Consider the following 25,125-nt stretch of genomic DNA (forward strand, 5'->3'; position numbering starts at 1 on the left):
TACTTTTCACAGGAGCCAAGGTCTGGAGCACACTCATATCTAAGTGTCCACCAACGTGTGGATAGATAGAGAAAGTGTGAAATAAGCAACCAATGGAATATTTTGGGTTTTAAGAAAAAAAGACAATCCTATGATTTGTGACATCATGGATAATTATGCCAAGTGACGTGTGGCACAGAGACAAATGCCAAATGTGCCCACTCCCATGCGGAATTTGAGGCTACTAATTCTTTAGTGCATAGATGCAGAAAGTAAAATGGCAGTTACCAAGACCTGGCGCCACGGGCAGGGAGAACTGGGAACACCATGGTGACCGGACACACAATTTAAGTTAGGAGGGGCTAGTTTAAGTGATCTATTATGTGTCATTACTATGCTCCTGAAAACTGTCTGAAGAGCATGGGCTGTAACTGGCCTCACCACATGAAGGAAGTATGTGAGGTAATGCATGTGTGAGCAAGCTCAGCCGAGTCATTCACAAGTGAATGAACTACTCTCATTCACTAACCTCCAGGGCTCAGCAAGCATGGCAAAGCGAGCACGTGCACAGCAGACGCAGGCCATTTTACGTTTTCAGTTCTGCACACGCACAGCCGGGAAGTGGTTCATTCTGGAGAGTTTTACTACAAAGAAAGGAACTAGAAACAACCAGGACTGGAGGCTCGGGGACACTGCCAGTCCCTTGGGATTACTCAGTCAACAAGTAATTATTGTTGTTTAATGAAGAGGAAAGGAATACTGAGACCCTGGCTGCAACTGCAAAAGATCAAACCCAAAACATCAGAGAGAAATTCCACAGAGGGGAGAAAAAAACCACAATACAACTTCAAGTGAAATTCTGTATTTCTGAGAAGCTGGAGTATTTATCTACTGGGGACACGAACCCCCTAAGTGTATTGAGCAAGGATGAATATTTTCTCTCAAACACTTGACTTCCCCTGTTATTTCCAGACATGACTTATCTCTCCAGTGACCATGACGATTTATGGGACAGGATCATATTCTTGTATTTGCAAGAGAACCAGGCACACAGCTATGCACACGATAGGTAGGCAGAGAATTTGTTTACCCAGTTGATTGATGTTGCTCTCAAGGCGAAGGCCCTTGAATCAATCACTTCTGAGTGTAGCTAATGTTTATTATTTTCATTAGTTCCCTTACTCAAGAGCCTCCATCCATCCACAAGACCCCTGCCTATTTCATTTCACTGAACGCTGACTATGTCCTAGGCGCTGTAGGTACACAGACGAAAAACATAAACTTCCTGTCTTTAGAAGCCTGCAATTATAGAGAGAATTATTGATTGCATGTATCATAATATATACAGAATGTTTACTGATTAGTTAAATAACATCATATTTTGGCTTAGTTTCTTTTAAAATCTGGTCCTACTAGCAAAAACCCATGTTTCAGAAATGTTAGTTAACATTAACCTATTGTATAGCATGGTTTTTAATAGTTAAAAACAATGTATTATGTTCCTGAAACATATATACACATGTGCATACATATATATGAAGACAGACAGATTCTGAAGACTCTTCACTATGACTGAACAGTCACAGCTTCTCCTTCGGGGCTAGAGTTATGCTCTGGTCTGCAACACAGCACCTGATGAGGGGCTTGCTTTGGCTTGCCCTTGTCTGATTTCTATCATGGATTTGGTATTAGATGATAAAAGTAGCTCTAGAATAACAGGAAGGTGAGGAAGATGTACCGAGAGTGTGCAAAGGTGCTTCAGATCTGAAGCAGAGTTGTGGGAGACACATAGGTCTGGACACCTAGGGACAGGAACCATGGCCTTGATGGCCACCACATTCTCTCTGAGTGTTTTCATTCTTTCGGGTTCTTCTATGAGTCAAGGAGCAGGGTTGGTGGTAGTTCTGGCATGTACTTATATGTATGTATAACTCATAACCTGTGAGCAAAAGGAGAGCTTTTTTCTTAGAGTCAAGAGAGGGAAACTGGGTGGAGACATTGATTGGGCAGCCTTAGGTAACAGGGAACCTTAGTATACTCCCAGTGGACAATGGGTTGACAGGCCCACAGGATTCTGGGACTGGGAGTTTTCTAAAGGATGAGGAGTTTTTGTCACAGAAGCTATAAAGTGCTGTGGAGTCCATGCACCAGATCCTGCCACCTTGCTCTGAGCAAGGAGCTCCCCGGTCCCATCCTGCCCCCCAACCAAAGCAATGCCGCTCTCCAACAGCGCTTCCCACAAGTGGGATCTTCGTTAGCCTGTTCATCTTTCCACTCATGAACAGCATACAGAATGACTACAACATCAGTATATGTCAGAGAGCTGAGTCCGTGACTTCATAGGCTATAAACAGCCCAGAAACAGCATGGGAAGATGGCTGCTGGGGGTGGGCCTTGATGTGCATGGCCACATGCTCTGTTCTTGGCTTGCAAAGTCAACAGCAGTGACACAGGCTGGTATCATCTGTCCTAGCAACAGACTCTAGTCGTGACTGTTCTGTTTTCTTTCAGAGAAGTACAATCTAAAGATCTGGTCTGGTTACATGAGTGTACAGGGCTCACTGAACACGCCTACACACACACACACACACACACACACGCACGCACGCACACACATGTGCACACTCACTCACACATACACACACTCACATACACTCATACACACACTCACACACACAACACACACTTACATTCACACACACACATCACACTCACGCACTTCCTTGTCTATATTACACACCTGAGTCTTCCATGCTGCAGGGTTCTCTCTGTATGAGGAATGACTTTGAGCATCTCTGAGCAGCTAAAGAAGGTGAATCTTAAATATGACTTCCTCAGCTCCACAAGCTACCCCTCATATCTCCTGAGTGTCATAGAAGCTTTGGGGACCCCGAGTCTATCGGGAGTTCCAGACCCCTGTTTACATTTGTGTTGAGAATACGGAAGAACCCTCCCATGGCAGGACAAGAATGAAACAGATTTTAATAGACACAGAAACTTAAGGGGAATCTCTAAAAGTACCCATACTCATGGATGGAGACTGGAAAACAAGTTGGAACGAGGACCCCAAAGCACCATGGATTATATTACTAAATTTTGATTTGGCAGCAAGGTGTCCAGGAAGGTAGAACATCAGAATCCTATACTAAGCCAGGGCCTGTGGAAAGAACCAGTGTTCCCAGGTCAATAGGACCTATGGTCCTCAACGGAAGTAGACAGAAAGCCTCTCCTGGCAAAGGCACACTTAGTTTAGATCTGTACAGCTCCTATATTCTAAGACCAAGCAAATGTAATTAGAAGGCAAGCTGCCATGAATAGGCAGAATTAAAACCAACCACAAACACATTTAATCCCTAAACATTATAGATAACAGAACTGTCAAATATAGAATATAATCACGTGAGAAATATTCCAAGGGAAACAGGCAGAAACTCACAAAAGCAGGGAGCAGTAAACACCATCAGGAATTATTAGTGAGATTTGAAAAGGACAGCATGAAACTCTTAGAAACAAACAAACAAAAAAGTTTGAAATTAAAACTCAGTGGTAGCTCAGACGCAACTGGATGAAAAATCATTGAACTGGAAGGAATACTTGGGAAATCACTCAAAGGTAGCAGCACAGAGAGGCAGGAAATGAAACACTACGAGAAAGGTTATGGATTTGGAAGGCAGACCGGAGGCCTAACATGTCCAAGTGAAGTTCTAGAAAGACAGGGTAGAGAAGAGAACACGGGAACGCTTTCCAAGATGAAGGCAGAGAACTATTTGGAACTGACTTGAATCTTCAGATGCAAAAGCACAAACTTTTTTTTTAATCTTAAATTTTTCAAAAGAGGCTTTGGCTACGGAGATGGCTCAGCGGATAAAAGCACTTGCTGAGGAAACATGGGGACCCAAGTTTAGATCTGGAGCACCTATGTGAAAGGTGGGCATGGCAGCACATGGCTGTGATGCCAACAAGGGGCTGGTGACATGCAGATCTCAAGCTGAGCAGCTAGCTAGTCGAGTCAAGTCTGTGGTCTTTGGGTTCAATGAGAGATGCTGTTTCAAAATAATAATAATAATTTCTTATTAATGATAACAACAATAATAATTATTAATGATAATAAGAATGTGGAGAGTGATGAAGGAAGGCATTTTGTCATCCTCTTTCCTCTATCCTCTGCCCACCTGCACATATGGACATTTCCATACCACACACTCCCAAAAAAAAGATTCATATTTCTACATGTGGTTGTGAAACTATAAAATGCAATAAAGGAAGGAAAAAGCAAGCAGCATATCACCTAGGAGAAAATGCCATTACTAGAAACAGGTATCCAAAGTAAATGATGGCAACTGGAAGACAGTGAGAAAATTACCGTTGGTCTGAAAAACATCTTTCCAGAACGGAGACACAATAAAGATATTTTTGGAGTCAGCAAAACCTGGGCGTTTACCAGCTTCTGGCACTCGGGAAAGAACGTCCAAAGGGGGTAATACCGGGGAAAGGGGGAGAATAATCCCAGAAAGCCTTTCTGAGATGCAAGCGGGATGATGGACAAATAAAAAGTGAGAATTACTGTAACTAAAAAACATGACTCTTATGTAATAATAACAGCATTAATAATCACGGTAATGGGCAGGGTTAATAAGGAGCAGACTAGAGCACTCTCCCATGCTAAGAGGGCACACAGACAGTTAGAGTGCACGAAGGCCCTGCATTGTTCCAGAAGGAGGTGGGGATAATTTTAGAGCCTGCACAGTTAAAATGTATCATAAAACTTCAAACTAAACCACAAATAAAACAGAAGTAGAGGATATTGACCCCAAATCAATAGGCAAAAATGAAAGATTTAAAAAAATAACAACAAGAACCTCTGTTATTGTCAATTTTTAAAAGGCCTTTAATAAATAAAACATTTTTTAAAAAAAAGTCTTACTGTATAGCTCAGGGTAGCTTCAAACTCAGGCCAATCCTATTGCCTCAGCTTTCTGGGTGCTGAGATTACAGGCACGCAAGAATCACCTCACCTAGCTATGGTAGTTCAAAAAGAAAAGAAAAACAGCTCTAAAAAACATGGAAATGAACAAATAACAGAAACAAGTCCCGAAGCCTAAACAGCTTGATGCTCCCGTTATATAGAAGCAGACTAAATTCATAAGAGACAATTCGATGTGACCAAACAGTTTAAAAACCCAAGCCAGAAGTACCTGCCCCGCATAAGAAACACACAAAAACCCCACATAAAGCCTATAAAATGTGCACAGTCAAAGTGTGAAGCGCAGTGTACTTGGTGAGATAGTTTTCTCTCACTACGACAACGGAGGGAAGCAACTGATGGGAGGGTTATTAGGGCTCACAGCTTCAGAAGTTTCAGGGATCCACCTGTTGCTCCTGGGCCTGCAGGGAGGCAGCACACCATGGGGGAAGCATGGTCAAACCAGACCTGCTGACTTATGGCTGAGACATGAAGAAGAAGAGGGAAGAGGAGGAAGCTGGAGGCCCCATCATCTGCTTTAGGGACACGTCCCCAGTGACTGGATGACCTCCTAAAAGGTTACACGTCTCAAAGTTCCCATTACCTCCAAAAAGTGCCAAGCTTAGAGCAAGTGTTTAACACAGGGGCTGTAGGTGACATTGGACTTCCACACAAGGGAACCAAAAGAAAATTCAACAGCTATACTGTTAGGCCAAATGTGCAGTTTAGAGATGGATGAAGAAGTCACTTCATAACAATGATGGATCCACTCACCAGGAAAACACGAGGATTGCAAACTTGCACCTAATAAATTCACACCAGCATATAGAACACAAAATTAACAGACTCAGAAAACAAAATGGACCACCACAGTAGAACACTGCAAAATAAGTTTCTCCGTTATTAATAAAAGCAAGAAAGGGTTTGATAAAGATTATGATTGGGCAACCCACAAACTGGCAATCCGATGGAGTTGTAGAGAATAGTGCTTGCATCTTTCACTACCCCATGACCCTGAGATCTCAGGAGCTCAGTTTCCTCATCTGCAAAGTGGGGACAGTTCTGTGTGGTTTGTTTTGTTTGTGTGGTTGGTTTTGTTTTTGTTTTTCGAGACAGGGTTTCTCTGTAGCTTTGAAGCCTGTCCTGAAACTAGCTCTTATAGATCAATCTGGTCTTGAACTCACAGAGATCCACCTGCTTCTGCTTCCCGAGTGCTGGGATTAAAGGCCTGTGTCACCACCGCCCAGGCTGTGTGTCGTTTTAGTCCAGTCTGAGGCCTCATTTGGCGATAAGGCTCAGAGCTATTTCATGTATCTTTAGAAAAGTAAGAGCTGCCAATTCAATACAAGCTGCCAATTGGAAGTCACACGCCAGTTTTGGAGATATTACGAAAAATGTAACTTGGAGTCGATGACATGCTGTGCCTTGTGTGGGCCGCTGTGGTGGCTAAAACAGGAAGAAATTCCCTGTCGTGTCTGCTTTGCCTTCAAAACTGGTTTACAGGAAGGTACCAGCAAGCCAGGGAGAGCATGCTGGAATTCAGAAGGAGGCATGCTTGTTTCTGGGGGCTTTGAATCTTTGTGTATTTAGAAAGCAGTAAAACTACCTGCTTCCCAGGTCAGGGGTTCTTCAGAGAAGGGGTGTACAAAGGAAGCCCCAGAGAGGAAGGCTGGGTCAGAGGCCTCCGGCACCCAAGTGAGCCTGGAAGGCCTGTGATGCAGGGCTGCCAATGGCCATTGCGGTTCTCCTCTGCCTTGCAATGGAGCTGGGGCGCTAAGAAGACCCTCGGCTGCCAGCAGACCATTAAAAAAGGGGGAGAAGAGACGCTTCAAGGCAAGTAATGGGAGGCACCGACTTTCTGAATGGATGAAAAATTCGGGTTACTAAAAGTAGCCTTGCCGTTTGCGGCAGAGGCAATTTTGGTGTCTTAATTATATTACTATTTTTGAATGGCTTTTTATAAAAACTCTTTATTCCTTTGCAAAAATCAGGGTTTTTTTAATTGTTGTTAACATGCCTCTTAAAAATAAATTTTAAAACAAATAAATGACAACAAGTACATGTGACTATCTTTGACCTGACAGGCCTATGTCCTCTCATCAGAGACCCTCGGGCTACCTATCCTCTGCCCTCAGATGCTTCCTGAGCCTCAGGAGGACCTCTGACCTCCAGGGGTGCCTGTAGCTCCTGGATGGTGACCTCCAGGGGTGCTATGTCTCATGAGTGACACTGGCTACTTGGGATCCTTCCCAGTTCCCAGTTCGAGTGCCCTGAGTGTGTTTGTCCCATTAAGGACAGTGAGTTCATTACCCCTGAATCCCTTCTCTGCCTCCAGCCAATTGGAGCACCAGGAACCAATCAGCGAGATAGGGTGAGGTACTCTGAGGGCCTTCAAGAAACAAAGTGGTTTGGGGGCTCCACAGGTAGGAAACCCCCAGAACCCACATAAAGGTGGAAGGGGAGAAACAACTCCAAAAGCTGTCCTCTGACCGCCATGGTGGCCGGGATGGTATACATGCCCCTACCTCGAATAGTAAATCGTTTTTTAATTAAAAAAAAAAAAAAGAAGTTCTTTCAAAACCATACATTCCCCTGACAGGTACCTGACACTGATTTTGAGAGACGCATTTGTTGGAGAGATACATTCCTATTGTTGTGAAATTATAAAGATATCACTGTTAAAATTCTCTGAGGTAATGGCTGACACCTCTTTGAAAAATGATACCAAGCACTTGACCTTTTACCCACTGTATTTGGTTCCTGTGGCTGCTGTGACAAATGACCCCAAACCTAATGGCTTAAAGCAGAACAAATTATCTTACCATTGTGTGTATTAGACAGTCCATGTTGGTCTCACTGGGCCAAAATGAAGTGTTGGCAAGGCTGTTGCCTTCCAGGGATGCTGGGCGATGCTCCTTCACTTCCTGTTCCTCAGTAGCACCTATGTTTCTGGCTCTTGGCCCTTCCCTCTACCTCCAGGGCCGGGAAGGGAGGCCGAACCATTCCTACATGGGATTACTCTCACCTCCTCTTCTACCTCCCATTTTCCGGTTTAGAAACATTGTAATTACGTGGGAGTAACTTCCCCATCTAAAGGTCATTAAGGTGATCACATCTGCAAAGAGCCTCTGCCATGTAAGAAAACATATTAATAGGTTCTGGGGTTTGGAGCACAGGTCTCTTCGGATGGCTGTTGCTCGGCCTTCTGTAACTCCTTCTGTCCTTTCTGCGGCTGTGCCTGGGGATAGAGGCCAGGGTCTTCTGATGGTTAACAGAGTCTGTCGTCTGTCCTTGTTTGTGGCTGCCCAGGCCTGCAGAGCAGGAGGCATGCATGAAGCAATGAGATATTTCTGGAAAGCCTGCCACACGCTGCTGAGAGCTCTTCTTAGGGAAGTTAAGAATGGGGTAGGAAAGGCTCCTGCTCCAACAGGATCTTCTGGTATTCAGCAGCAGAGGCCGACCAGGCTACACCACAGCTGAAGACTCAGCACCCGTGATCATTCTTCCGTGATATTGATGACAATGAGTCTCAGGGTTAAGGGTGACCCATTTAAAAAATGCTTTTCTTTCCCCCTCAGGGGAGGTTTTAGAGGAAGTCCTCTTTGCTGTTTGAATTAGAAAGTATTGAAGTCCCTCTGCCTGGGTTTTAGCAGCAGCAGCTTCTGCTGGTGGAGAATAGCCTCTTTCTTTCTTGTAACTGTTAAATCTAAATTGATAAAGTTCAGATCCTGGGTGGTTGTACATGTAATAGGGGCTCGAAGAGCTGTTGAACTAAATAATCCCCAAGCTTACTTTTTGCTTACAGCCTACGAATAAGTAGAGGAAGATCGAAACCAGAGGCAGTTTGGTGATAACCATTAAACCTTAAAACATACATTTCCATAAGCCAGCATTGTTGCTTCTTCTTGGTATCTACCACAGAGAAAAGTTTGTGTATCACTGTAAGGATGATATGCAGTGTATCAATGCCTGTCATGGTTAGAGATGAAAAACAACTTGTAGCCCACTCGAAAAAAAAAAAACCAAAAAAAAAAAAAACCGAAGAAATGTATATGTACGTCTGCACTTAACAACTTTTTAAAAGATACATGCACGTGTTTGAACATGTTACACAGTGAAAAACAAGTGTGACAATATGTATTACAGTGACTGCTCCAAAAATGATGTATGTGTTTTCATATATATGGAATTGATATAGTCTATCTATCCATCCATCTATAACACATTGATTACTATCTAGAAACAACCTAGAAACCATCGTTCCTCTGAGAGTAACTAGGATGGGCTTCGAGTAGGGGGCAAGGGTTGGAGAAGATGGATTTTATCTTTATCTATAGTGTCTGATTTTCTTTGCAATGAAATACATTTAAGTGTAATTAAAAGAGAAATATACTTTGCCTTAGAAAAAGAAACCGGGACAGGTGGCAGCTCAGCTGATCAAATGCTTGCCAAACAAGTACGAGGATCTGAGTTTGGGTTCTCGAAACCCACAGCAGCAGGGTCTATAACTCCAGCTCCTGAGTGGGGGAGCACATAGATTCCTGGAGCTTACTGGCCAGTTGGCCTGGCCAAAACAGTGACAGCCAGATTCAGTGAAGACCCGGTCTCAAAACTAAATAAATAGGATGGGAACAATCAAAGAAGACACCTAATATGACCTAATATGACCCCCTCACCTCTGCATACTCACGTCAGACATGTGCAAGTATACTCGAATGCAATGACACATACAAACAGTACATCACACACACATACACAGAAACCAAGTGGAGTGATGTAATGCTTTCAGATACCATCAAAACTGTTGACCAAATCTATGAAAGTGTTGGTATTACTTTTGTGTGTATATACTAATGCTCATGTGTGTGCAGGTCCAGATGTGTGTGCAAGTACATATGCATACGTGTCAGAATGTATTTGAGGTCAAACAGTCTCCAGCAATCTCCTCAGGCACCATGCACCCTGTTTTTGAGACTGAGTCTCTCACTGGCCTAGAACCCAAAATGTAGGCTAGGTCGGTCCGTCAGTGAGCCCCAAAGATCTGCCTGTCTCTGCCTTCCCAGCTCTGGGCTCACGAGCATTTCCACAATGCCAGCACTTTTTGCCTGGGTTTTGGAAATCAGACGCAGAGCCTCATGCTTCAAGACAAGGACTTTACCAGTTGGCCTGTCTCCCCAGCCCTGAAATAGTATTATTAAAAAAAAGGGGGAATCGAAAGTTCAAACATGCTTATTCCTGTTCTGTTAAAAGCATGTGTAGCTGTGTGTGCATTGGTATACATTTAGACATGCGTTTTAACACAGTACATAAATCTAAATGCATTTCTATGCACACGGAACCTATTATTTATGGCAGCTGTCTATTCCTAGCATGCATATGTATGCACAGCAACCACACATATCTGCCTACCGTTATAATACCATGGTAAGTGCTAATTTGGTTAAATCATAGACAAATATCCCATTCTTTTTCATTGCTCCTATTATTTTTAATGGTATCTTCTATATGATCATGATTAATCAGGTAATTGAATACAGTTTGCCTTTTAAATAATTCAATTAGCTTTAGTAAATTAAAAAAGTTTCCTGACATAGTTGCAAAATTGAGAGGGAAAAAAACAAAACGCGGCTTCACAATCTGCAGCATCCTTTAAATGAAATCCTCCCGAGTGTGAAGAACATGCTAAGGTTTTGCCAAATGAATGCTCTTTGTGTAGAAAAACTGATCTAAATCATGGTTTAAACTTTACAACCACCACAGTCTCGCCACTGGAGCCAACTCCTGCTGGAAACTGAGAGGGCAGAGGGGTTATCTCAGAGCTACAGGGATAGCCCTTACAGCGCTGCTGTTGTAAGGGATTGCATGGCACTAACACCAACAGGAATCCCTCTCCAGAGCCTGTGAGACTGGAGATTGGGTATTTAGTTCCACTGAGAAAAGGGGAAGCCACTGGGCTTTCCATTTGCCCAGGGAACAGTCCCGAAGACCCTCAATGGTCCGTGCGTGTACTGCCTTCTCTGGGGGTGATCAAATCTTCCCCTCACCCGGCAGGGAGGCAGCTATCCGCAGACCTCAATCACGCACCTGCCGGTTAGCAGATAAGCCCTCCATATGCGCAGGCACTCGCCCAGCTGTGGCGGAGGAGCGGTGAGCCGCCCCTTCCCTCCCCCATCCCCGCAGAACAAAGGGCGGTCATTTTCTGCTCCTCCCAGAGTCAGAAGCACGCACACGCCTTCCATCACAATTAACTGGAGAATCCGAAACACAACACAAACCCACCCGCGACATGTGCAAAATCAATGCTGTCAATAGCCAGAACGAGGATACTGAAAAAGCAAAGCAAAACAAACCTATTCAAAGAGTAAATACTCAAAGTAACAGGGCTCTGGTCAGACACACAAGGTCAACAAATCCAAGGCAACTTCAAGTTCTAGATGCCTTACGGACCAAAGAGCTGGTCATTATCCCAGGGGTTGCAAAAGTAAACGCATCCAGGCATCAGCTCATAAAAAGATCTGTACGATAATGGGTGGGCCTGCCACCACCAGGACCCAGGTGCCCCAAGTAAAGGCATTCCAAGTCAATTTTTAGAAATACCAACTCCCGCAACAGGCTTCTTAAACAGAAAGCCTACAATCAGACAGAGCAGAAAGCAGAACGTAACACGGGTGCAGGGCAGATGAAAGGGTAAGAGTCTAAATCAGAGCTGCTGCCAAGGAGTCAGCAGGATGAGAGGCAGGGCAAGGATCCTGGCTGTCTTTACGTGAAAGAATGGTGGCTTTGTGTCTTCAAGGCAGCCACGAAACAAAAGCAAAAGGAAATGGCCTATTAAGCTCTTCTGTGAGGGATTCAGGTTAGTCAAATCGCTTCTGATTTAAGTCTCCGAGCTGGGCTGCAGAAGGATCAGATTCCCTTGGATGGCGCTTAGGCTCAGTGCATGGAGAATCCACACTCAACAGGACTGGCCTTGTTGGGAAGCAAGAGGTGGACCAAATGACCTCTCAAGGTCCCCATTTAAATACGCCTGTGTAGTCAACTCTTGGTTATCCAGCCCAAAAGAGAAGACAATGACAAATCATCCTGAGCTGAAGATAATAAAAGTTGTATTTGCCTTTGGAATGGATGTGGGTACTTAAATTAGAATGTGTCTTTCTGATGCTCCAAGAATTCACAATTCTTTGCAACAGCCACAAAGAAGCCCTGACCTGGAGCTGGGAGGGTGCTGACTTCTCCATTTTTACTTATCCTATTCCTCCTGTGAGTCTTTTTCCTTTGGGTGAGCAACAGTTACGTCTTTCAGGATGCCACACAGAAGCTCCGGCTAGGCAGTAGCTGCCTGGGAGAGAGGCAGAGAGTGAGGGGCCGAGACTGTATGATCCAGGCCTTGTTTCCAAAGGGTAATTCCCTCAGCCTACCAGACCCAGGCCTGTGGCAAGCTGGACATGGCGTATCACCTGCTCTACAATGACTATTAGTGACAGCCCTAGTTTCTCAGCCTTAGAGGACACAAAAGCGAAGTTCTTGAGCTCAGTGGAAGAAACAAGGTCTTGGGAAGAGTAAGATGAAATGTACAGTCATTGCTCAGAGGGAAGACGCTGGATGCTCAGGAAATGCAGGGGCAACTCCCTGCACACGGAAGGATGTGTGGAATGGAGATGCCAAGAAGCCATATTTAAGATGGGGCTTGGGGATGCAACCCAATGGGTGTATGGGGGCACGGGTGCTACCTTTGACCTAGTAAAGACAGAGACACTGATATCTGTACCATCACACTTTTTTCCCCTTTCCAGACCGTGTCAGGATGAGCCTGGGGGCAAAGGTCTTCCTGTTACCTGCTGGTTTTGCAGCGGGAAGATGAACCAGGAGCAGGGTGTACAGGCTGGACTACTGTGTCAGCATGCCTCGAAGAGAGGGGCCAGAGAAGAGGCAGAAAGAAAGGAAGCCAGAGAGGCCCTTGCACCTGTCCCGGTGGAGTGCCTTGCTCTTCAAGGCATATTTCATCCCCCTGTGGGGACCACAGGAGGACAATAAAGGTCTCCTGAAGTGATCGTGCAGAGCGGGTACAGGGCGGAGGGAACACTGGACAGATATGGGGGACATGAGATACTGAGGCCAGAGACAACCTCTCTGTGGAGACAGTGAGAAACTTCCTATCTGTGGAGGCTGGCAGCACTTATCAGGAGTCCCCAAAGGGGAAAGGAGGGAGAGGAGACTTTCTGTTCACAGTGCGGGCCTTAATATGTTCTTTCCCATATTAACTTGCAAGACTACGAGCTCACACCAGGGTCTTATTTGAACAGAGAGCATGACCATGATGCTTAGGGGTGGGGAGGGTCAGGAGGGAAGGGCTGTTCTCCTGCATTCTCTGTCATCTGGCCCCAGGGTCCACAGGGAGTCAACCAGAGCATCTCAGGCCAGCCTGGGGCTCTGGGGATTACACTGGGTGTGGCTCAGCTTCAGGGGACAATGGGGCATTGCAGGCGGGGCACAGGTGAGCCACAGGGCTCCCCACCTCACCACGGGAGAAGAGAAGCCCTGGGGCCCTCCATATTTGCACTGTTCTATCATTTTCTGCTCTTTAAGCAGAACTGAGCTGCCTGCTTGAAATGCGACTGTTTGATCAGAATTAGAAATTCAGTTCCCCGAACTGGGCATGATAGGGCATGTCTGTCAGCCCAGTACCAAGGTATTGCAGGCTTTGGGCCAGCCCAGGGTACACAGCAAAACACTGTGTCTGAAAAAGGTGGGAAAGATGGAATTCAGTTCTCTGAACAAATTGGCCATACTTCAAGTCTTCATTGCCACATGTGCCTAATAAACACCACACTGGGGAACACCACCTAGCAAGCATCCAGAAAGTCTAGCACTGAGTGGCTCACATCTTCTCAGGGAAGAAAAAAAAATGAATGAGAAAAAAAAATTCCCTTTAAAACTAACTTTTCTATATATCTTCATTGCCGACCCTGAGCTCAGTCCTGGTAGGCGGGTAGGGTAGCGGTCAGTGCCTCTATTTTACAGATGAAGAACAAAGAGTTGGAGCACAAAGATTGGCAGCTCTTGGGTTGAACATGGTGAAACCTAAAACCAGCTCTTCACTGTGAGTTGTGACATACATGCCTGTAATCCTAGCACTGGGGAGGTGGAGGTAAGAGGAGCTAAGGGCTAGCCTCAGCTACATGGCAAGTTCAAGACTAGCCTGGAATACTTGAAACCCTTTCACAAAATGTTTAAACCCAATGGTCTGTCTCTAAGACCCACACTTTTTACTGATGAATATGACGGCTACAAATACCATCACCCATTAGGTACTTTGTTCTACGTTACCAAAAAAGAAGCTCAGACCTCCTAGAATTAGGCAGAAGCCCCTGCAATGCTTTTATTACTGACTGATGTTTGATGAAGTGATGACTGAGCTTTGTATGGTATAGCTTGTTAACTCTAGGATACCTTAGGATTCAAATCCTGACCCATCCATCCATTTAACTGTTTATTTACGCCACACAAAGAAAGCTAATTATTGTCTTTTGTTTGATTTTCTGAGGCAGAGTCTCTAGCGCTCCTCAAGTGCTGGAATCCCAGGTGTGTACCACCAATATGTGGCGGGGGTGGGGTGGGGACTGAACCCCGAGTGTCATGCACGGTGGACAAGCGTCTCCAGCTAAGCTCCCTTCCCTACTTCCCACCTTTTCAATTCTTTGCCTCTGAAGGGGGATGATAGTGTTGTCGGGAGGATAAAGGAGATGAATGTGAAATACGATGTATAGAGCCTGGCACATTGATGCTCCATAAATAACAATTATCTGTGGTGATTGGCAGAACTTACAACGCACTATCATGTGCAATGGTCGAGCGAGGCTTCAGGACAAGTCATTACAGCTATCCCTCCCTTCCAGGCGATGTATGGGAATCTCAAGGTCATGCAACTAGAAAGCTGTACACCTAGGGCACCATCTCAAGCCATCTGAAGTCTCTGCTTCTCTAGGGACAACACAATGTTCCTTTTTCGGAGGAGGAGGAGGAACAAGAACAGCAGCACGCAGCATGCCTAGCCAGGGGAGGCTTCACTGTCCCTCTTGATTTCCGGCTTCACTCTTCTCTGAAATGGGTAATTAACGTTTCCTTAGGCTTATGTAAAGTGCCGTGAGAGTCAGTGAGCATGCAGCAACCCCTTCTACGGACTAACACTTTTATGTCCTGCCCGTGTAGAACCTCGCTGGGGAGGAAGTAATACCAGGATGACCAAGGAGGCTGATATGTGATAAGAAGCCGTCTTGAAAAGCCTGCAGATTCTATGGCTTTCTTCGAAGCTGCCATGTGTCTCAAGCCCCTGTTGTAGCAAAGGGCAAAGCCATGGCACCCCAGAACTGCAGCTCAGCCCACCAGGCTGGTGCTGACCACAAAGGACAGCAGAGCCCAATGAGAACAGGCATTGGTCACTGCACGGTGTTTTGCAGTTACTGTCATGCAACTGTATCACGGCAAAAGCTGATTAATATATCTGTCAAACCCAGGGTGGGAGGCACTTACCCTGCCACAACGATCTCGAAGTCCCCATCGTGGTCCACATCCGTCACTGCCACCCCGTAGTTGAGCTGGGTGGGGTTGCTGTCATAGTCTGGGGGCAGAACGGAGTTGGTGACTGCAGTGAACATGGGCTCAGCCCCCTGAGATCCCCCAGCGAGAGGCAGAAGCCACAGCGGCAGCAGGAGCAAAGACATCCTGAACATCTGAAAGCAAAAGAAACATCTGATTACAAGCTTTACTGAAAGGTTCCAGAGCCCAGCAGCCAGGCGAATTCAGCCCCAGGGAGGCCGCGGGGGCATTCTCCCCTACCTCCTTGACTGTAGGGCCTCTGGGTTTTAGGAATGCCACCTCTGCCATCCTGTGTAAAACTACAACCTGCGTCTGCCCCAGTGGGGCCCTGGGTTTTCTCCTCTTCTGCAGCACTTACCACTGCACTACATGCAACAGGATTTACTAGGCGTCACACTTGGTTACTGCCGGCCGCCCTCTGCTGCAGTACAAGATCCACTTTGGCATGGATATTTGTTTTATTTATCTGACATGCACCAAGCTAAGGACAAGGTGCAATGAGCAGCCTGTACGTATTTGAGGAAGGAATGAAGGAAAAAGAGAAGGAAGGATCTCCGATACTCTGGGAGGATAAAGAAGAGATCTCAATGCAGAGGTGGGGGCAAGACCCCCACAGGTTGCTGGACCTAGAGTAACAACAGAGGTGGTGAAGGATGGCTCTCTTGTGGGACATACCCCAGAGATAGTCTGGCAGGTTCCCCAAGCCAAGATTCCTCCCAAGGGTTGGTGGTCACTGCCTCCAGACGAAGAGGCAGTGAAGGGATGCATTCCAGTGAGGTCTGGTGGGTAGCACATCATTCACTTGGAGAAATTAAACCATTGCATGCGTGTTTTATTATAAATTAATTATGTATAATGCATTGTATAATTCATTATAATATCTCTAACATAACTCAGGGTGTTGCCAAGCTGCCTGGGGCCATGGGAGCCAGTGGCACTCACCCAGAAGACAGCTGAGAATGGCCGGAGCAGTAGAAGAACCCCACCTGCTCTGAGCTAGAGCAGAAGGCATTTTGAATGCTGGAGATAGCACCGCTCTAAGTCTCTGCCGTAGGCAGAGCACTGGACCTCGCAGAATGTCCCAGAGACTCTCTTGGAATTCCAGAAAGCCTGTGCAGGTCTAACCCACTAGGAAAGCGCTACCCTCCTGCCTTCAGAAGGCAGCAAAGCTCCTCCTGCTAGAACTTGGCTGCTTGCTTGTCAGCGCATCTGGCAGCAGCAAACAAGGCTGAGCCGGACTGACATCTTAATGAGGGAAGAGCAAAGGAGATCTGAAGACTGTCTCCCCGTATGGAGACAGATGCTCCTGCCAGCAAATGAGCTTGTGCTCCGGGTCAAGGGCCCAGAGGCCAAAACGGGGGGTCCAAGCAATGCCTTTAGATCCAAACAAAATCCAAAACCTCCCTGATGTCTTGCTGTAGAGAAAAGCAAGGGCAGAGTTCCATCGCAGGGCAGAAACTATGTAGGATCCATCCTTAAAGGAGGTGCTTGTAGTGTGTTCAAAGTGCACGAGTTCAGAGTCATGGTATCAAAGGCGGTCATTCCAAATGAAGAGTACTCTAGCTAAGACAGTGTCTTTCTACCGGGATGTCAACTCACTAAAGACAACACATTATCACAGTTCTTCAACGTTGCAGGAGATTTGGTTGGAGAAGGAAACCCACAGCCATCTTTATAAGTAGCCATGGGGTAGATAAAGAGTATTTAATAGGCAGGGTAGACATAATGAAATGTAGCATGGGCCTGAAGGTTACTGGACTTTTATTTTATTTTATCGATAGTATGACCTCTATTGAAGAGACAATAGTGAGATCCAACTTGAAAACCAAAACAGCCTTTTTCTTTTGGGTCACCAGCCATCTCCCAAATCATGACACACAGACTTATTATAAATTTCGAATGCTTGATCTTAGCTTGGCTCTTATTTTAATCTGTTTCTTTTTATCTATGTTTTGCCTTGGGGCTTTTTACCTCTCTCTCTCTTCCTCCCTTCCTCCCTTCCTTCCTTCCTTCCTTCCTTCCTTCCTTCCTTCCTTCCTTTCTTTCTTTCTTTCTTTCTTTCTTTCTTTCTTTCTTTCTTCTTTCTTCCTATCTTTCTCCCCTGCTGTCTCTATGTCTGGCTGGCAGCTGCCTGGCTGCTGGCCCTAGGTGGGTCCCTCTCTTTCTCCCTAGTTCTCTCCGCCTCTCTTCTTGAGCCTAGATTTCTCCTCCTATTTGTTCTCTCTTCCCACCAGTCCCGCCTACCCATCCCTCTCTCTGCCTCCCTAGCGGCCATTTCATTCAGTTTTTTATTAGACCGATCAGGTACCTTAAGCAGGCAAGGTGAAAGAGCAACACATCTTTCATAATTAAACAAATGCAGCATAAACAAATGTAACACACCTTTGCACGGCTAAAGAAACATCCCACAGCATAAACAAACACATGTAACACATCTTTACATAGTTAAAACAATTTCCACAACAAAAGATAAATCTAGTTGGATTGGCAGTGGCTGGGTTGAGCTTACAACCCCTGCAACAAGAATTGCCTTCTAGAAGCCCGTCAGCTCCTCTCAGGCTTTACAGCTGTAATTTGGATCACACAGCAGGGGTCAGACCCTAGGAGGGCAATGGGTTGATTGACCTCAGCAATGGAGATCTTGACAAGTTCCAGTGTTGCAGGTTCCAGCTCTTTCCTTTGAAGTGCAGGTTTTGGAAGAGACCTCTAAGGAGCCCTTTTGGCTTCAAAATTCTATGATGGGCGAAAAGAAGATATTTTTAAAGACGATATTCAGAAGCCCCATGTCCTGCAACTGTTTCTGCAAACCTCTTATCAGTCTGCATGGCTCCTTCCCAAGGACATTAAACCCACTTTAAAGAAAACAGCTTTCCATCCTCCGGTATTTCCCTCCAGGGTGGAGGGGAGTAGACTATTGATAACATAGATCCCAAATTTTCTGAGCAGAGTGGACCAGTGAGTGGATCACTTCGCGTAGAGGGATATGCTGGAGAGCCAGGCTTAGAGTTTGTGTCCTTTGGTTTAATTCCTCTGCCATTCCAAAGATACCCCATACAGCCACCACTGGGGTGCTCAGAACCAGCTTTGGGAAGTGAGGTGGTTAAGTACTGGGCTATCCTGATGGTGGATCAGCAAACAGTGGTAGCTATTGAGGAACTATAGCAACTAACTTTTCTCAGGACTTGGAGATGGAGGCTGCCATGCTCCTCTAGATGCTGGCTCCTCAGAGGAGTTCAGAGCAGCAGAAGGATCACTTAAGAGTCTATTAGAAATGCAGAATGTTGGGTCCCACCCCAGACTTAATGAATCAGAATATCTATTCTAACAAGATTTAGGGTGATTTGCATGTATGTTAAAATTTAAGGAACATTGCACAATCTTGGCTATATTGAAATCACTTGGGGAGCTTTAGAAAACCTCCGTGCCTGACAACGATTTCTTAGATAAGACACCAGGAGCACAGAAGACAAAAGGAAAATTAGATAAGATGGGTTGTATCAAAATTAGAAACTTCTGTATGTCAAAGAACACCACGCAAAGAATGAAAAGTCAACCACAGAGGAAGTGTAAATATTTGCCAATCATACACATCTGATAAGATATTGATAGCCATAGTATATCAATAAAACACACCTATAACATAGTAACAAAAAAAAAGAAAGAAAGAAAAAGAAAAACCCTGATTCAAAGTGGATACAGGACCTGGACAGACACTTCTCAGAGATATGCACATGGTCAACAAAAGCATGAAACTCCACTAATTATATAGCAAATGTCTATCAAAACCACAATGACATACTTCACTCTTACTGGGACAACTACAGCAATAATAAAATTTCATAAAATAAAAGACGATGGTGAGGATGTGGAGGGCCTGGGACCCTGTGCATTGCTGGCATGAGGGGAATGGTACAGTTGTGTTAGAAGACGGTATGGTGGCTCCTCAAAAACCTCATGATAGAATGATCTAGAAATTCCACTTCTGACTGTGTACCCCCAAACTGAAAGAAGAAAGATTTTTAAAAACTTGTTTGCATTTATTTTATGCTGGGCTATCTTTTTCTTCTGTGCACCCCCCTTCTGACTTAGCAACAATTCGTTCCTTTTCTATGAGAAGAGTCTACGTGTGGCAGGGGAGCTCATGCATGGGCTAACGAGTTCTGGAGGTCTGGTGGCCCGCCTTGGGTGCTCTGTTCACCCAGACATGTTGAATGGCTACAGAATCCACATCTAACCTCTCAAATTCGGCATTTTTAAGCCTGTGCAGCAGAACTCAGTTCTCTTTTTCGGGCCATCAGCCTTGTCCATAGTCACCGTGTGGCCGGGCATACCAACTTCACCGTTGAAGCTCTGGATGATTCTCACTGTTTGTGTAGAGTGTCTTTCAGATGCTTGATGACTTTGGGATATACGCACACCCTGATTCAGGTCTGGGCAGCTTAACAGGTGTCTCTAAACAGAACACAAAGATGTGGGCCTCTCGATGTGTATGACTTTGTGGCGTTTTCTGCACCAAGGGAGAAATGAACTCCTTTCACAGGTCACCTGAGGCTGCTTAGTGGAAGAGTGAGAACAAGGGATTCTGGGAGAATTCAGGAGACATAGATATCTGCATATCTAGGTACATAGCAGCAGTAGTAATCCCAACAGTCAAAGGATGAGCCACCCAAGTGTCTGTGAACATAAAAAAAAAAAGAAGACATGGCACATACCAACAGTAGGATGTTATTCAGCAAGGCAGTTCTGGCGCATGCTACAGTGTGGATAAACCCTGAAGATATTTTAGCAGGTAAAGTAAGTAAGTGGTAGGAGGACAAACTGTGAGATTCCATTTGTTTGAGGGACCAGGAGGAGCCGGACACATGACAGAAGGTAGATGCCGTGGAGAAGAAGCAGGGGGAACTAGTGTTTGATGACCATAGAGTTTCGGAAGACGAAAGGGTTCTTTCTGCAGAGGGACGGTGTGATGGCGGGGCAACGTCTTGAGGGGGCTCTGCGCCACGGACCTGGATTTTGGTTGTGAATAAATGGTGAATTTTTTGTCCTGGATATTTTATCACAGGTTAGGAAGTGAAGATGCATGAATCTTATCTTGAGACCTTCTGACTTAATTGGCCTAGGATGGAACCTGGGCATAAGAGTTTTAGAAGTTACCATGTGAATTTAATAAGCTGGAAAGTTTGAGAAACACTGCTCCACATTAGTGCTTCATCCCTCTGTCTTTAAAGTGTCCACGAATCAGCTGGCGGTCTTGTTAACATGCAGACTCTGGCTCAATAACTCTGCCACAGTACCTGAGATTCTGTATTTCTAACAGGCTCCCCAGCAGCTTCTATGACGCTGGTCTATAAACCACACATTGAATAGCAAGGTTCTATGCCGCGGCTCTCAGAGTGTTGAAACCAAGTAATGTACTCCACTGAAGGTCTGGGCTTGATTCAAGAACCTTCTCCTTTGCCTAGATCTGAGGAGTAAAATCTACCACAGGGAGATACAATCCCCAGGATGACCCGGGCTCAGTTCATCCGTATATAGACAAGGCATCAGCTGTCTTCGCTCATGGTAAAATTACATAACTGGTCGGAAGCAAGAAGAATCTCAACTCTGATGTCTGCACAGAGGTAAGAAGAGGGGAAGGGGTCAGGTCAAGGAGACGACAGGCAGATGCCATCGAAGGGCAGAACCCAGAGAAAATGGGGGTAGGGAAGGTAGAGACTTGTGCCAATGAGCTCCCATCACAGGAGGTGTGTTATTACTATTATTATTATTTTTTTGTTTTGTTTTTTCGAGACAGGGTTTCTCTGTGGTTTTGGAGCCTGTCCTGGAACTAGCTCTGTAGACCAGGCTGGTCTCGAACTCACAGAGATCCACCTGCCTCTGCCTCCCGAGTGCTGGGATTAAAGGCGTGCGCCACCACCGCCCGGCTGTCATTACTATTATTAAACGAAGGGAAGGAGGAAGGAATACATTCGCGTGGTAAGATGTATCCACAGCAGAAACGGCTTGCAGCAGCTTGTCACAGGTGTCTAAAAGCTGTTCTTCCTCCAAAGCAGCGCTTCTCAAACTTCAATGTGCTTGACAATCACCAGAGTCCATGCTGGGGCAGGCTCTGGACCAGGCGGTCTGCATGTTTGATGAGGCAATGTCCAAGCCACTGGCCTACAGACCTCACCTCCAGCAGCAGGGCTCCCAGCCAGTGATGCCCAACCCTGCTGCCCCTGAGAACACTCTGCAGAGACGTGTGCTGCTCGGTGTGATTTCACTGGTCTAGGGTCACGTCTGGATGCTCTGCCTTTTTAGGACCTGTCCGGCTGATGCCGATGGGTAGTCTGGGAAGAGAAGCGCTGCCCCAGACTCACGGTCCCCTGGTGAGAGTGCTCACTGCCATCTGATTTGAAGTGAAAAATGTTTCTCCTCCTGAAATTCATCATTGGCTTGCTGAAGTATGTGAAGAAAATCCATTTAGCTGAAGAGTGTCAATGGAGGTAGAAGATATGAAGTTTGTGGAAGAAAGCAGAACAGGCTGATCCTGCCTGAGGGAGAAGGGTGGGGGGGCCAGAGTGACATCACGTTGGATACAGCTTGCTCAGGAGTCTCCTGTCACACTACTGGGAACTCTGAATCCTTTGGGGGAAACGTAGATAAGTAAAAACAGATCAGAAATTGGGTTAAGAAGGGCGTTTTTGTTTTCTTAGGTGCTTGGATATCGACCATCTGCTAGGCCTTGTTCCGGTACTGTGCCTGGTACTCACCAGCGGGAGCAGTACTCAGATGGGGCCCAGGGCACTGCAGAGTATTACTGTACACAATACTAGTGCTCTAGTACACAGCAGACAGTACATCTGCTAGAGATGTATGAGTTCCTCGAACCAAAGATGAACAAGACCCAGTTCTTTTCCCCAGGGAGCTCGGCAAACAGGCAGTGAATGAAGTATGCTGGCTGGTGTCAAGGCCATCTGCGGCTCTTCAGGGGCAGAGCCGATCAGAGGAGGAGCTGAACTCAAAGGCAGAACAAACTTTGGCAGAGGGGTACTGGGCCAGAGTGCATGATATCTTGGCAGGGAAGAGCAGTTCTGCACGGTGGTTGTGGGATAAAGACAAGAAAGGTTAGTCAGACGGTGGTGGCCTGTGCCTTTAATCCCAGCACTCGGGACAGAGGCAGGCAGACTCTGTGAGTCTGTGAGTTCAAGGTCAGCCTGGTCTACAGGAGCTGGTTCCAGGATAGGCTCAAAGCTACAGCAAAACCCTGTCTCGAAAACCATAAAAGAAAAGAAAAGAAAGGTCTCCGTGAGGACCCCAAGGGTGCCTGGGTTTGTGTTTGGGGCTCTGGGAAGAATAGCATCACCAGAATAACTTCCTTAAAATGCTCCGTAAGCGAACTTTTCAACAGTCCTCAGCGAGATGGAGAGAGGGAAACAAAGCTCATAGTCAGCGACCCGGATCTGGACCCGGAGCCCAGCACAGAGCAGCTAGACCTTGGCGTGTTCTTCCAACTTGCTGACCTTGGATGTCCTTGTCTGTAATGTGGGGTCACCTGATCCATGGTGATGAAAAGTTAAGTGAGCCACAGGGGAGGTCTGGCAGGGGGCCAGGTGGAGAGCAGCTTGGTGGCCCACAGTAAATGTGGGGAGTCTTCAGACGCTGGCTCTCGGTCACAGGCAGAGAAATCAGTTTTCTCAGTTTTCTGTGGCCTCGGGACTTTCCTGAATTGGGTCTGAAAACTGGTATCTAAGCAACCTGGCTTCTCTGCAGTGGGGTCAGGCAGCTGTGGGAGAGGCTTCCAAGGGCAATTTCCAGGGCTCGCAGTTCTTCTGCAATTATCCAAAGTGCAAGGACACACCCCACGCTCTCACAAAGGCAAGAGGCCCAAATGGTGGAAACAGGCAGAGAAAGCAGACCCTTTCAGACACTTGTCAGACAGCTGAGCTGAGAGGGAGAGGGGATATGGCAGCTGCAGGAACATTCTACCCCTCACAGACTGGCCCAGCTGATCCTCAGAGACCCACAAAAGAGCTTTGGGAATAAAAACACCACTGGAGAAGAGCTGACGGAGCAGCCCTGGCAACACTTCCTGTAGACCCAAAATGAACCTGGCCTTGAGTGGGGCACAGAGGTTTCACCATTTGTTGTATGGGGTGAGGGGTGCTGGGAAGGAGGGACCACAGAGAGACCCGGGTGATACCCTCAGCGAGCTGGGAGTGTTCCCAAGGGGGACACTGCCTGCGCTGGGCTTCAGAGGATGTAAAAAGAGAACGGAACAAAGAGAGGCTGAGGAGGAGGGAAGGACAAGCAGGAAGCAGACATCTGCAAAGGTCAGGGGGACCCAGCTGTCACCCTGCCCTGCCCTGGGTTGCCTGGACCACGATGTGGGAGGCAGTGCTCACTCCCCACTCCTGGACCTTGTCTGGAGGCCCTGCCATTAGAGAGGTGCTCCTCAATGGGGATGTCAATGTCTCGAAACATTTGAGTAGTAAAACCAGGGAAGCAGTTGCTAATGGCATCCTGTGGGTAGAGGTCAGAGATACTGCTGTATGTCCTTCAGAGCACAGGACAAAAGCATCTAGTCCTCAGTGTCAATTGTGGTGATGGCGAGAAAGCCCACACTGTAACAGTGTCCCATCCCCCATCAAACTGGACCTTTTGAAAGACTCTGCTTGGGGAGTCCTCTGGACCTGGTCCCTGTGAAGGCAACTTGCAGCGCACTGAGCAGGCAAGCTAGCCTGCTCTACCCAAGGGAACCTGCATTGGACAGGGGCAGGGCACCAGTAAGGCAGCACCTACAAATTAGCTGCATAGGTGACAACAGTGGCATTTCATTCCATCTGTTGAAGCTGTCTCCAGCTTCCACTGGTACCCAACTAGGTAGGGAAGTAAGATGTTATTCACTGAATCTTTCCAAAACTAACACCCTCATTAAGGTTGCAATTCTGGTACCCTGGTGGTTCTTGTTGCTTCATTCTTCATGACCCCTAGGTCATGGGTCAAGTCTCATTGCAGATCCCTCAGGGCTCCCAGCATCCGCATCCTGACCAATGGGCGTTTCTCCTCTTCATCCTCCATTCCTGCTGACTCCTCTCATCTTACCCTCTCCACTGCTTTCCTCTCTGCCTCAGAGCTGGGACTCTTCCTGTGCCAAAGCAAACCGAGGGAGCCAAAGTGGACAGTAATACTGACGGCAGCATGTACCTCCGGCTATGCCATGCTCTTGCCGTTCACATGGGTGACTCATTTACTCCTCACCGGAAGCCTGGGAGTTAGTGTCCCCGTGTTGCGGACATGGAAGCTTGAGCCCTTCTGGGTTAAGTAACTTTCCTGGGGTTATATATTACCACACAGTGGGCCCATGATTTGCATGTAAGCAGACTAGCTTCAGGATCAATATTCCTAGACACCACACGACATGGTTTCCTTCACTTCACCAAACTTGCCTTAAATCAAGTAAGATAGGGACAGAAGGCAAGGAGAGACACAATGGAGAGTTAACTACAGGGACAGGGTGGGGATGGGTCTCAGGCCGGGGAGACGGTAGCATGGTGGAGGTTCAGGGTTCTGTAGCACAATGGGGTCTGCATGGTGGTGGCAGGGCATGT

The 25,125-nt window shown here is 46.4% G+C and overlaps 1 protein-coding gene across 1 annotated transcript in view; it reads right to left on the reverse strand.

Moving 5' to 3' along the window:
• Crtac1 (cartilage acidic protein 1) overlaps positions 1–25,125 on the reverse strand; it is a 142,504-nt gene that overhangs the window by 107,958 nt on the left and 9,421 nt on the right. Inside the window, exon 2 of the mRNA XM_026781662.1 lies at positions 15,470–15,669. Coding sequence (XP_026637463.1) covers positions 15,470–15,669 — 200 coding nt within the window. The remainder of the gene's footprint in view (positions 1–15,469; positions 15,670–25,125) is intronic.

This window comes from Microtus ochrogaster, chromosome 8, assembly GCF_000317375.1.
Source record: "Microtus ochrogaster isolate Prairie Vole_2 chromosome 8, MicOch1.0, whole genome shotgun sequence".
Lineage (NCBI taxonomy): Eukaryota > Metazoa > Chordata > Mammalia > Rodentia > Cricetidae > Microtus > Microtus ochrogaster.